Source organism: Aquarana catesbeiana, linkage group LG05 (genome assembly GCF_042186555.1).
Source record: "Aquarana catesbeiana isolate 2022-GZ linkage group LG05, ASM4218655v1, whole genome shotgun sequence".
Lineage (NCBI taxonomy): Eukaryota > Metazoa > Chordata > Amphibia > Anura > Ranidae > Aquarana > Aquarana catesbeiana.
In genome coordinates, this window is record NC_133328.1 from 233,234,809 (window position 1) to 233,249,706 (window position 14,898).

At 40.9% G+C, this 14,898-nt stretch overlaps 1 protein-coding gene across 1 annotated transcript in view; it reads right to left on the reverse strand.

Annotated features, from left to right (window-relative positions):
* LOC141145984 (uncharacterized) overlaps positions 1 to 14,082 on the reverse strand; it is a 46,039-nt gene extending 31,957 nt beyond the window's left edge. The window contains exons 1-3 of the mRNA XM_073632769.1: positions 13,833 to 14,082; positions 12,240 to 13,736; positions 8,169 to 9,172 (exon numbers count right to left, since the gene is read on the reverse strand). Coding sequence (XP_073488870.1) covers positions 8,169 to 9,172; positions 12,240 to 13,485 — 2,250 coding nt within the window. The 5' untranslated portion in view covers positions 13,486 to 13,736; positions 13,833 to 14,082. The remainder of the gene's footprint in view (positions 1 to 8,168; positions 9,173 to 12,239; positions 13,737 to 13,832) is intronic.
* Between the last annotated feature and the right edge of the window lie 816 nt (positions 14,083 to 14,898).

Genomic DNA, 14,898 nt, shown 5'->3' on the forward strand with positions numbered 1-14,898 from the left:
GACGAGCGGGACAACCTTGTCGACCATACCTCTACCTTTCAACCCTTTTTCTTCTTTCTCTTTCCTTTTCTCCACCTTACGATTAAAGCTCATTATCAGAATTTATTTGACCTATATACACTCTACCTGTAAACAATATGTATAGTAGGTATGAATCATTTAAATACCTACAAAAGTAACTAAGGAAATGATATATATCTTTAATTTAGGTTTACGTGAACCCAATGTTTAATATTTGAAATTTCATGATATTTACCTATATAAACCCTATTGTAAAACAATGAGCTTACTTTATAGATCCTTGTAAACTTACTTTATGTATCTTTATAACATTGTATACTCAATAAACTTCTTTTGACAAGGAAAAATTATTTGAATTAAAATTAATTTGGCCCACCCTTTACAGCTATAACAGCTTCAACTCTTCTGGGAAGGCTGTCCACAAGGTTTAAGATTGTGTCTATGGGAATGTTTGACCATTCTTCCAGAAGTGCATTTGTAAGGCCAGGCACTGATGTTGGACGAGAAGGCCTGGCTTACAGTCTCCACTCTAATTCACCCCCAATGTGTTCTGTTGTGTTGAGGTCAGGACTCTGTGCAGGCCAGTCAAGTTCCTACACCCCAAACTCACTCATCCATGTCTTTATGGACCTTGCTTTGTGCACTGGTCCAAATCATTTGGTGGAGGGGGGATTATGATTTGGGGTTGTTTTTCAGGGGATGGGCTTGGCCTCTTAGTTCCAGTGAAGGGAACTCTTAAGGCATCAGCATACCAAGACATTTTGGACAATTTCATGCTCCCAACTTTGTGGGAACAGTTTGGGGGTTGCCCCTTCCTGTTCCAACATGACTGGTCCATAAAGACATGGATGAAGGAGTTTGGGGTGGAGGAACTTGACTGGCCTGCACAGAGTCCTGAACCCGATAGAACACATTTTGGCTGAATTAGAGCAGAGACTGCGAGCCAGGCCTTCTCATCCAACATCAGTGCTTGGCCTCACAAATGCGCTTCTGGAAGAATGGTCAAAGATTCCCATAGACACACTAAACCTTGTGGACAGCCTTCCCAGAAGCTGTTATAGCTGCAAAGGGTGGGCCAAAATCAACACCGGACTAAGACTGGGCTGCCATTAAAGTTCATGTGTGTGTGTGAAGGCAGATTTACAATACACATAAATACTACATTTAGACATAGTTTTAGGACCTGAGTCAGGAGTTATGTTTAAGAACATAGGGAGATGAGACAGCTTCTCTACATGAATCGGCATGTTTGGGATTCAAACCCAGATCCACAGAGATGCTAAGCAGAAGTTCAAACCTCTAAGCCACAAAGCTGACACATGTAGATACCTCCTACACATAAATACACATATTCTGCATTTCTTTGGACATATAGGTGGTGGAATTACATTACTCAAGAGTTATTCTTCTTGATTTATTCTGTAATCTTTGGTGGTTCTTGGTGGGTGAGTGTAGAATAGTGATGTTACCCTCTAATTTTTGGGAATTACATTTTGATTTCTGATGTTTGTACACATATCACATTTTTTGGGCTCAAATTATGATTATTTGGAGATAATAAAAACCACACAAAATTGTCACTCATTTTAAATTTGCATCAGCAATGGTATTGTTTGTGATTTGTAAAGACACCTGTGTGAGTTTGGATAAAGTTTTTTGTGAGATGGAGAGTAACAAATGAAAGTGACAGAGAAAAATATATTTTACCAAAACATTCCACATTCTAGCATTCATTCTTAAAAACAAAATAGTTTAAGTAGAAGCAACATTGTTGCAAATGAAAATTTATTTCAGAGAAAGATACATTTCATCTCAACATTAAAAATATTTATTTGGGGAAGTTACAGTTGTACCATTAGAAATAATGGCTGAAACTTGCATTGGACTATATTTGAGATTTTCACTCTCAAAAATGCATTTTGGTATTCACTATAGCGCCCTGTAAAAAAGCCATGGGAGTTATGCTCAGTTGTGCTGGCACCTAGTTGTACAGAGACAGGGAATTTATCTCTTCTCAGACTTTTAAAGATATTTCAGTGTAGAAATAATTTTTTCACACAGTTTAAAAGCAGATTATCTTTAAACATTATACCGCATATCTCAGTACCATTTAGGCAATTTTTTCAGGCTCTAAACATGATTTACATGTGCACTACTCCAGGTTTTAAGGGTTCCATTTGTTTTCAGGGAACTATAGTAAATTAGATTTTGGGAGTATTTTTTTCACCAGCGCTATAGTGAATACCGTTTCAGCGCTAATTAGCGTGATTCACACTAATTTGCGGTAATTAGTGCCGCTATAGTAAATGACCCCCATAGAGTACCAGGCACACTCAGGGAACTGAGTTCTTTGACAAAGACAAACCTATCAAACTTTTACTTAAATCCACCCAGCAGGGCTTCTCCCACCTACCCCCCCAGAATAAAATCATTTGACACTATATCGGTACAACTGTGCTGATTGGCTTCAAAAGAGCTTTAGAACACTTTTGCGTACTAACCAGTAGGAACACAATATAGGTTACACCAGAACTCACTCTTTCTTTCCTTTCTTTCCTTACTTTCCTTTCTTTCCTTTCCTTTCTTTCCTTTCCTTTCATTCCTTTCCTTCCTTTCCTTTCTTTCTTTCCTTTCTTTCCTTCCTTCTTATTATTTTAAATTGCCTATTCTCTACTAAAAAAGGGCTCCAAGCCTTATTTCACATAATGTGAACGGTCCTAACATGCCGAAAAAAAGGACCAAAATCCTAAAAGAACTGATGAAAGTCAACCCACAAATAACAATAACAAACACACTTCAAAGCCACAAGCAACCCCTGTTTTACAAACAATTATTTCACAAATGCCTACCATGCCACCAAACCCACATCAAAAACCAAAGGTGTCACAATCCTAATAAGCAAAAGCTCCCCTTTCATTCTTACACAACAAATAATCGATCGGGATGGCCGTTACATCTTCTTAAAAGACACCTGGGATGGTAACCCAATAAACTTGGCTAACGTTTACTTCGACAAATGATTTGCCACAGGCTGCATCCTCCTCGGTGGAGATTTTAATATTCCACTGAACCCCCTTCAAGACACCTTTACAGGACATTCCCATGTAACAGGATACTAAAACGCGTCAAAAAACTCCTACAATCCCTATCACTGGTAGATACATGGAGAACCACACACCACACAAAAGATATTCCAGACTGGATTTAATCTTTATTACCCAGAGAGACTTGAGAAACATAACTGAAGCTGAAATAGGCATAATCTCTGTATCAGACCATGCACCCACCTCCATATCCTTTAAACCTCAAACTCCTAAATCGACAGTGTTTAACTGGAGACTCAATGCAGCAGTACTAACAGACCAAACAATCCAAAAAGACATTCATGACTCCATTAATAGCTACTTTGCGGTCAACAAAGATACTGACACCTCTCCATTAAAAAACTGGGATGCACATAAAAGCGTGATCAGGGTTAAACTGATAAAATGGGGTGCAAGGAAAAAAAAAACAAGAACACAAAAGATAAATTACAGCATTATCCAATAAAATAGCAGGATTAGATATGCAACACAAACAATCCCTCAGCCAAATTAGGGGAAGAGCTTACACAGCTTGCAGGGAATCCCTTAAACAGATACTAAAACTTAAAAGCAAAAGATCCCTTTAAAAAAAAAAAAAAAATAGTAGAGAAGGAGACCTCTACCATGTCAGATACAGAGTATAGTAGTCAAATCCCTGATGCACTTAAACAAAAAGAAATACCCCCTAAATGGGATTTTGAACAACTCTGATATAAAAATGAATGACTTTAATAATACAGCATAATTCAATACAAATGGTTAAAAAGACGTATAGTGTCTGTACAGTACATACAGCTTCCCTACCTGGCATATATGGGTATCAGGGTACACTACCCATTGGAGAGTATTAATGTTCCTTTGTATACCATGATTTTCTTTGTGTTTAGTTTTTGTGTATTATGTATGTACTGCACAGACGCTATACGTCTTTTTACCCATTTGTATTGAATTATGCGGTATTATTTTTTTTTTTCCAAGAAAAAGTTTATTACGAATATACATAAGAATACAAGCTTATCAGAAATCACAACAAGTTACAGTGTATGAATAGCAAGTATAGGAAGTAACAACTAGTAAGCAAGGTCAGAAATAAATTGTTAGGTAAAATCAGTTTAAGATAAAATATAGAACATTTGACAATCACCATAAAGACAAGGTAAATTATATTGAAAGAGTGGCCTTACACAGGTAAATCAGGTCTAACTGGTAATAATTTTAGAGTGGTTATAGTACGTTAATATGTTTATCACATATAGAGTTGGAAAACATATGAGGTTAAATTCCCCCTCGAGATCGGATTATGACCTGTGTATCAAAGTCAAAATCTTTAAGTTTTAACTGAGTTATGTCTCTTGAGGATATGTGTTTTTTTTTTTCTTCTGAATAACACCTATTGGAAAATTCTCAAGTTTAGGGATCCAGGAGCGGAAACTCTTAGTAATATTGAGATTTCTCTATAAGGGTTTATGATCTCGTCTTTCTCTATATGTGTGTAAAAACTTGTGATGTATAGGATGTGGTATAGGGATGCAAGTTTCAAATAGAGATAGATGTTTAAATAGAAATGTTAAACGCAATAATAGTAACACTGCCTAAGCCAGGGAAGGAGCCCAATACACCCCCAAACTTCAGACCGATCTCGTTACTTAACATAGATTTGAAAGTTTACGCCAAAATCATAGCATCCCGATTACTAAATCTCCTCCCACTTCTCATCCATCCTGATCAAACAGGATTTACCAAGGGACGTCAGACATCCGACGCTACCCGAAGACTGACAAATATTATACACTTGGCGAGAGAACACAAAAGGCCTTCTCTGCTCCTAGCTTTGGATGCAGAGAAGGCCTTTGACCGCATTCACTGGCAATACCTCGCTCAGGTGTTGAGTAGGTTTGGTTTTTCTGGTACTATACTCTCTGCAATCTTAGCATTATATTCTAAACCCTCTGCTCAAGTGCTCACATCTGGAACACTATCCAAACCATTCAATATCATGAACGGAACCAGACAAGGTTGTCCCCTATCCCCTCTAATCTTCAACCTGCTAATGGAGCCCTTGGCTATATACATTCGAACACACCCCAATATTACTGGCTTCCGTATAGATAATTCAACACACAAGATCAGCCTATTTGCTGACGACATAATCATGATTCTAACTAATGTGGAATCTTCCCTGGCTTCGGTACATAAAGCGCTAGACATGTTTCATAAGATTTCTTATTACAAAGTGAATGAGAGCAAATCCTATATCATGGGAATAGGTATTGACACATCTCTTCAAACGAAACTGAGTGAAAAATTCCCCTACACATGGGAAAATGAAGGGATCAAATATCTAGGGATAACACTTACAGCATTGACAAGTAACTTAGTTACAGCCAACTACACTACATTCCTGGGATCATTGAACAAAAAACTTCTAGGTATAGACAAAATGGAACTTTCGTGGACAGGTAGACTGGCAGCGTTTAAGATGATCATCCTGCCACAGCTACTCTACCTATTCAGGACACTGCCAGTCCCTATTCCCAACACATTTTTCTCTAAAGCCCAAACTATGATAAATAGGTATCTTTGGCAAGGCAAAAGGGCCAGATGTGCTTTTAAGAAAATAACTAATACCAGGGATGCGGGTGGAATAGGACATGTTATATTAAAAGATTACCACACGGCAGCAATCTTATCACAAGCTAAATTCTGGTTAAATCCAGATCAGGCCCACAGATGGGTAGAACTGGAAGAAGCACAAATACAGAGAGGCAACCTAGCTGACATCCTATTGACCTGCTCGGCCCGACCATACTTACACTCACATATGTCTCCCACAATGGTAGCTACACTAACAACATGGAGGTCCTTTTTAACATCAGACTTTTCTAGTCAGACGACTAAGTCCATACCAATCGCTACATCTAGCCTTCCACTAACCATTCCACACTTATATATACCACACTGGATAGCCAAGGGTATTTTAACACTAGAAGACCTCAGGGATGGCTCCTCAATCAAATCATTTGAGACTCTACAAGCACAATATGGTATAGATGACAATGACCACTATAGATACTTTCAAATAACGCATTATCTCCACAAATCTCCAATAACATCTATAAAGGTTCCGTGGAGGGCGTATCTTTATCTCATGAACCCTAACACTAACATAAAAGGTATCTCACTTTTTTACAACATACTTAACAACAAACAAGAGTTCAAAAAGACTAATAACATAGTGGCGTGGGAACGAGATCTGGGTATATCATTTACAGATGAGCAATGGCAAAAAGCACTCAGAAATACTTTTGTCGCAGCTAAATGCGTTAAACTATGGGAGACAACACACAAAATAATACTTAGATGGTACCTAACTCCACACCGGATATCCAAATTTGCGAAACAAGCTTCTCCTTTGTGCTGGAGAGCTTGCGGATGCAGAGGTACATTACATGACATACTATGGGAATGTCGGGTTCTTCATGTAGTTTGGAAAAAAGTATTCAACCTAATATCAGAACTCACAGGCTCATTAGTAACTCCAGACGCAGCTTTAGCAGTTTTGTCAATAGGGATAGAAAATATACCAGTTAATACTAGAACCATAGTTACCCACATTTTACTGAGTACGAGATTGACCATATTAAGAAAATGGAAAGACGCATCACCTCCTTCACTTAAAGAAATAGTTGAGGTGACCAACACCCATGCTACCTACGAGCTTATGTTCGCTGCAGCTCAAGGTAATTACCACAAGTTATACGAAAAGTGGCACAAGTGGTCTGAATGGTACACACACGAATATAAAGGCAGAAAATCAGTACCCTGATTATATGCAATCTAGATTATACAGGATGTTAAACTGCTGCATATTTTTTATTTCTCAATCTCCTTATTTCTTTATTTGATTATTTATTTTAGAGCTTAGTTTCTTTAGCTCACAGTTTATATATTATTTTCATGTTATTTAAATTAGGTAAACATACCTAGTAACGGGACAACGTGTCCTAGCACTAGTCTCGTTAAGTTACGCGCCAACTGTACAAATCAGCTGATTGTAACACATATATATTGTACTTGTTATGCCCCTCACTACACGTGACTGAGGTGTATTCGGGCACACTGTTAACTCCTCTCATACCAATGCATTCCAGTAGGCGCAGAATCCTTTTGAACTTTTATTGATACAAGATAGAGTAAAACTGTAACAGATACAGACAAAATGCAATTAATAAAGATCATACAATTAGTGCCTACCTATCTATCTATCTAGCTGAAGATACAATTAGTAAACATACCGAAGATGGATCCGGATGGCTAACGTAGAGCTTAGCAGCAGATGTGTATGCTTCCATGGTAGGAAAAGATGAAAATGGTGGAGGAAGCTGATGCAAGGCCTGATGGGATAGAAAGTACGGAGGCTTTCATGTACCAAAACTAGCCAGCTATACTAAATGACTACATGAAATAGATATAGCGCAGTTATGCAAAATGGTCGCTAGATGGCAGCATAGAGCAATCTAATTAAATCAAAAGGGTAAATAGGAAAATCTCAAGCCTTATTAAAGAAGGCATGACACTCCCCGCTTGGTTTCCCACGGATACCACACATCATGGCACTCCGGAGGAGAGTAACAAAATAAGTTCAGAAACAGGTCTGAGGAAAAGTTTAGGCTGGCCTTGCCTAATGACTTTGAGCTCAACTTTTCTGACGTTTCCATCTTCACTGGGAAACACTTGGGTTATCAAACCCAAAGGCCACTCGTTTCTCTTGGATTGAGAGTCTTTCATGAGAACGATGGCACCAGGCTGTAAGTTGGGTTTGCTGTCTTGCCACTTGTTCCTGGTCTGTAGATTAGACAAGTATTGTTTCTTCCACTTGTTCCAAAAGGTGTCAGCTAACACTTGTACTCTTTTCCATTGACATCTGTATAAGTCCTTTGTGTCTAGATTGACTGGAGGAGCTGTGATCACCTCAACTTTCTGAGTGAGCAAAGTGGAAGGTGTAAGCAAGAAAGGATCTTCAGGATCATTAGGTATAGATGTCAAAGGTCTGGCATTCATTACAGCTGATACTTCAGCCATGAAGGTTGTCAGAGTCTCATGTGTGAGTTTTGAAGTTCCCAAATGTAGAAACATTGAATCTAGGATTCTTCGAGCAATACCAATCATACGCTCCCAGGCACCTCCCATGTGAGAAGAGTGTGGGGGGTTAAATGTCCATGTACAACCCTGTTCTGAAAGGTATCTCTCTACACGTTCTGTGTGAAGGTTTGAAGTGATATTCAATTCTTTGCAAGCTCCAACAAAGTTGGTCCCTCTATCAGAGCGTATGTGTTTGACAGGGCCTCTAATAGAGATGAAACGTCTCAGGGCATTAATAAAGCTGGATGTGTCTAAGGACTCAGTTACTTCTATGTGTACAGCTCTAATGCACATACAAGTAAACATGACAGCCCAACGTTTGCTGTTGGCACTGCCTCCTCTGGTTTGTCGTGTGATGACAGCCCAAGGCCCAAACACATCAAGGCCGACGTTTGTGAAAGGGGGTTCTGTACTGAGTCGGTCTGCAGGAAGGTTTGCCATTTTCTGGGTTTGAAACATGCCACGAAGCTTACGACAGGTGATACATTTGAAAATGGTTTTACTCACAAGTCTCTTGGCTCCCACTATCCAGAGTCCAGCTGCACGCAAGGCTCCTTCGGTGAACAAACGTCCTTGGTGTTTTATCTGTGTGTGGTAGAATTCCACAAGTAAAGACGCAACATGGTTGTTTGGTATTATGATAGGATTACTTTCACCACTATCAAGTCCTGCATTTGAAATACGTCCTCCAACTCTTAACAGTCCTTCATTGTCTATAAAAGGGTTGAGTTTCCTTAGAGGACAGTTCTTTGGAATGTTCTTGCGATTTTGAAGACATTCTAGTGTTACTGCATAAGTCTCTTGTTGGACACAGCGGATGATTACATTTTTTGCTTCTGTGAGTTCATCTACTGTATATGGTTTGTGGCAGTAATGCCAACCTTTGAAACAACTTGGTCTTGTAGGGGTACGTTTAAAGGATCTGGCTATGTGAACCAAGCAAGCAGTAGCTCTTTGTAAGGACTTCCAAGTGGAGAATTTGAGGAAGCGCTTGGATCCCAACAGTTGGTTAGAAATTGTTGTATGTAGTGTGGAAACCTGAGGACGGATATCTGAGTCAGATTCAGGTTCTAGCAGTACATATGTCTCCCTTACTGGAGTGGTAGGCGCTGACTTGTACAGGAAGGGTGGTCCTGTGAGCCATGTAGTGTCTTTGAGACGGGATGCTGGTACAGACCTTGTAGCATGATCTGCTGGGTTATGATCAGTTGAGACATAATGCCACTGGGTGGGCTGTGTCGACTTCCTGATTCTTAGGACTCTGTTGTGTACATAGACATAGAATCTCCTACTTTCGTTGTAAATGTAACCCAACACTACCTTGCTGTCTGTGTAAAACTCTGTGTCCTCGAGTTCTAGATCCATCTCAGATGTAATAAGTTCTGCTAGTTCTACTGCTAGTACAGCAGCACACAGCTCCAATCTTGGAATGGTGGTTTCAGGACATGGTGCTAGCTTGGCTTTGCCCATAACAAACCCAATTTGAACTTGGCCCTCGATGTCTATTGACTTGAGGTAGGTTACTGCTCCTATTGCTTTAACTGAAGCATCGCAGAATACACATAACTTTGTAGACTGAATCCTTGTGGGAGGAAAGTGGGTGTATGGTCTATGTACGTGTAGGTTGGATAAAGTCTTTAAAGAGTCTCTCCATGTTACCCATAATGTCTCTTTCTCAGGAGGTAGTGGAGAATCCCAATCACATGTGTCTGCAGTAAGCTCTCTAAGCAGAATCTTACCTTGGATGGTAATTGGTGCTGCAAACCCGAGTGGATCATACAGGCTGTTGATGGTGGATAAGACACCTCGCCGTGTGAAGGGCTTTGTCTCTTGGTCTACCTGAAAGGTAAGGGTGTCAGACTTGAGGTCCCAGTTGAGTCCTAGGCTGCGTTGCATAGGAAGGGAGTCTGTAGCTAAGTCCAGATCTTTGAAGTCGCTGGCATAATCTTGGGAAGGGAAGGCCTCCATGACGACCTTGCTGTTTGATGCTATCTTATGCAGTCTGAGATTTGAAGAGGCAAGCGTGCTTTGAGTCCTCTTGAGTAGACTTATTGCAGCTTCAGGTGAAGAAAGTGATTTCAGACCATCATCTACATAAAAGTCTCTTTCAATAAACTGTGTAACGTCTTTCTCACCTTCTTGGGCAGATAGCTTAAGTCCATAGATGGCAACAGCAGGAGATGGACTGTTACCAAAAACGTGCACTTTCATGCGGTATTCTGTAATGTTTTTAGTAGGGTCATTGTCTTTGAACCATAGGAATCTCAAGAAGTTCCTGTGTTCTTCCTTGACTTGGAAGCTGTGGAACATTTGCTGAATGTCTGCAACTATGGCAACTGCTTCTTTGCGGAATCTGATGAGAACACCAAGAAGTGTATTGTTGAGATCTGGTCCCTTTAGGAGGACATCATTTAATGAGACCCCTTGATGCCGTGAGCTGGAGTCAAACACTACCCGGATTTTACCTGGCTTCTTGGGGTGATAGACACCGAAGATCGGTAGGTACCAGCACTCTTCATTGTCTTTTAGAGGTGGGGCTATCTCAGCATGGTCATCCTCAAACATCTTACTCATGAATGAGAAGAAATGCCCTTTCATTTCTGTTCTTCTTTGAAAATTGGATCTGAGGGAAGAAAAGCGTTTCAAAGCTTGTTCTCTGTTGTTAGCAAGACGGGGTCTCTGCGCTTTGAAAGGCAGGGGTGCCACCCAGCTGTTTTCGTTGGTTTTGTAGAATCCCTGTCTCATTATCTCCAAGAAGATATGATCTTCAATAGATGGGCCAATTTTGTGATCTTCTTTAGTCCTTTGGAAAACTGAGCACCCTAAATGATCTCTGTCTTCATGACAAAGAAGATTAGCGGTGTAAGGGTTGGAATGAATTACACTGGCAGGCTTCTCTCTTACAAGGAATCTGTTGGTGCAAGGCTGAAATAGGGATGGACGCCCACCTTCTAGTGTCTTTGTAAAGAGAGAGTTCACGCTGGTTGGTTTGTGAACGCTCCCTAGGCATACGTTGCCTATGATGACCCATCCCAGATCCAGTTTCTGGGCATAAGGGGAATTGTGAGGACCATTGATTTGTTTTCTCACCTTGTGAACTCTGATGATGTCCCTCCCAAGGAGAAGCGCTATCTCGGCCTGGGGATCCAGTTCAGGGATGAGATGTGCTATGCCCTTCAGATGTCCGTGATGAAGTGCCACTTCTGGTGTAGGGATCTCCTCTCTATCAGTTGGGAACTGATTGCACTCGATTAGAGTTGGCAGAGGCAGGGTTGTCTGACCGTCAAAGGATTCAATTTGGTAACCAATGGCTCTTCTCCCAGTTTCTTCACTTACCCCTGTACAAGTCTTAAGTAAGTATGAAGAGCCGGCTTCCTTGATTTTGAAAGTGTCAAAGAAGGCTGAGCTGGCGAGTGATCTGTTGCTTTGATCGTCCAGGATCACGTATAGCTTCACTGCCTTTTCTCTGCGACCCGTGGGGTAAACTGTGACAAGACAAATCTTAGAGCAGGATTTGTTAGACAGACCTTCTCCACAGACTTGGGTGCACCGGGGTGTAACTACAGGAGGTACTGTGTCTTGTTGCTCCCCGCCGTGCTCGTCCACTGTGGGTGAGGGGGTAAGAGTCCATGGCGCTGGCCCTGGATGTAGAGCTGTGTTGTGCTCTGAGCTGTTGCACTCAGAGCAGTTGATGCTCACCTTACAGTCTTTCCCAAGGTGAGAAGTTGATGCGCAGCACCTGTAACAAAGTCTGTTTTCCTTGAGGAAGGTTCTGCGATCTTGGAGAGTCTTTTCTCTAAAACCTCTGCACTTTGACAACGAATGAGGCTTCTTGTGAAGAGGACACTCTCTGCTTGGATCCTGTGTTGGAGATACACTTGTTTTGCGTACTGCAACAGGTGCGTCTTTGAAGTTGCGGGTTAGAGCAGGCTTACTTGACCTAGGGTAAGCAGAGTCAGATGATGAGATGTCAAAACTAGGATCATTTTTAACCTTTGCTTGATAGCGAATAAAGTCCACAAAATAAGAGAATGGTGGGAAGTTTGTACTTGGAGCCTCGTGAAATCCAGGTTTCTTGAAGGCTGTAAGGTAGCTTTTGCACTATAGAGTTAACGCCACGGGCTGTGTCCAGAAAGGCAAGGCCTGGCAAGTCTCCTTCTGCTTTGGCTATTTGGAGTTCTGTCACTAGGTCACTCAGTTCTCTCAGCTTCTGGTAGCCTTTGTTAGGAATCCTGGGAAAGTCATCTATTCTTTTAAAAAGAGAGTTTTCTATAACTTCTGGGGAACCGTAACATTCATCAACCCTTTCCCATATCATGCTCAGCCCTCTGCTTGGGTAATTAATGTTAATGTCTCTGATTCTCCTTGCATGCTCTGACGACTCATTCCCCAGCCAATTGACTAAGAGGTCGGCTTCTTCACTTGCATTTAGCTCAAGGTCTCTAGTTGCATTTCTGAAGGACGAACGCCATGCTCTATAACTTTCAGGGCGATCATTAAACTTTGCAAGTCCCTTTGCTAACAGTTCACGTCGTGCTAAGAACTTGAAGAAATCTGACATACCTTGATTGTTGTGTGAGTAGCCAGGGGGCGCTCTGTTGTGCCAGGAACTTGGTGGGTATTTGCGGTCATCAGAGATACAGTCGCTGTGTCTTTTAACCCGTCGTTCTTCATTTTCGATTTGGTCAACTGTGACGTAGTGTTTTGATAGCCTGGCTGCAGAATGTGCTGAAAACTGACTGAGTGCGGGTTTACTTTCTTGCTTGACGTAAGGCATGTGAATGGCAGGGGTTGATTCCGCTCTCGGTGCTGTAAGTGGGCAGTTGTCTGGTTCGGCGTGTCGCCGCACATATTCTGAGGTACGCTCTGTACCATCGTCAGGAACGGATTTTCTTTCAAGTACGTTGCTGAGCCGCTCACTGGTGGGCTTTGCAAGTTCTTCTAAGATGTCTGCCTCGGCCGCAGCAGCCGCTGACTCCTTCTCTGCAGCTAGTTCCTCCAATGCAGTTTCCATACGTAACTTTTCTAATTTAAGTTGCATCTCGGCCGCAGCTTTTATTTCTTTTTCGGCGAATGCAGCTTTTATTTTGGCCTCCTTTACCGCAAAGTCAGCTTTTACTTTTGCAGATTGCGCCTTTGCGCGGGCAATGGCAATTGTTTCGCTTTTCACTGACCTCCTTGTGCTCGTGGAGTAAACTTCTGACCTTGTTGTGAAGTGCTCTGACTTTGTCTGTGACATGGTGTCCAGCTATATGGAAGCTGATAACACTGCTGTATTACTGGCGTTCTGTATGATAGCCGTGCTTAGAAGCCTTTGCTTTGCTGCTGTTCTGTATGCCAGCCGTGCTTAGAAGCCTTCGTTTTACTGTTATGCCCCTCACTACACGTGACTGAGGTGTATTCGGGCACACTGTTAACTCCTCTCATACCAATGCATTCCAGTAGGCGCAGAATCCTTTTGAACTTTTATTGATACAAGATAGAGTAAAACTGTAACAGATACAGACAAAATGCAATTAATAAAGATCATACAATTAGTGCCTACCTATCTATCTATCTAGCTGAAGATACAATTAGTAAACATACCGAAGATGGATCCGGATGGCTAACGTAGAGCTTAGCAGCAGATGTGTATGCTTCCATGGTAGGAAAAGATGAAAATGGTGGAGGAAGCTGATGCAAGGCCTGATGGGATAGAAAGTACGGAGGCTTTCATGTACCAAAACTAGCCAGCTATACTAAATGACTACATGAAATAGATATAGCGCAGTTATGCAAAATGGTCGCTAGATGGCAGCATAGAGCAATCTAATTAAATCAAAAGGGTAAATAGGAAAATCTCAAGCCTTATTAAAGAAGGCATGACAGTACTTATGGCATATTAATGTATGTATATATTGTCTACATGAAAAAAGGTGTATGTAACTTCCTTATTGTTCTCGTACCAATAAAAATTTATTGAAATTAAAATCTCCCCCTACTATCAAGATACCTTTTTGAAAGGAGGTGAGATCCTGCAGTGTACATGTGAAAAAGGGAACTTGCTTGACATTGGGGGCGTAAATATTAGCCAGGGTTAGGCTTTTGTTAAACAAGGATCCTTTGAGAAATAGGAAACGACCATCTTCATCTATCTGCGAGTCTGTTATTTGGAATGAACAATTTTTCAAAAAAAGAATAGAGACTCCTTTAGTTTTAGAGTCCTTATTTGTGGCATGTATTACAGTTGGAAAATGGTGGTTTGAAAATTTTGGTACGTTGTTGGTTTTAAAATGTGTTTCTTGTATGAACACGATATCCGCTTTTAATTTGTGTATGGAGTGGAGGACTTGCGAATGTTTTTTGGGTATATTGAGACCCTTAGCATTTAATAAGATGATTTTGGCTGTAACACTGTGGTTAGCCTTTGGATGAGAGTTAACCTTATTAGGTGACATTATGTGGTCTGACACATATTTTTTTGCGTGCATGTTTGTCAATGTGTTAATGGAAGCACAAGAAAGACGTAATATATATATTCGTGAAATGATTAATAGCTAGGAAGGATTCCCCAGTTGCATGTCAGGAGTCAATTAGGTGTGTCAGGCACCAGAGAAAAAATGTTTGTGTAAAATAGAATGAAGTGTAGATGAGAGGGTAATATACACTGGTC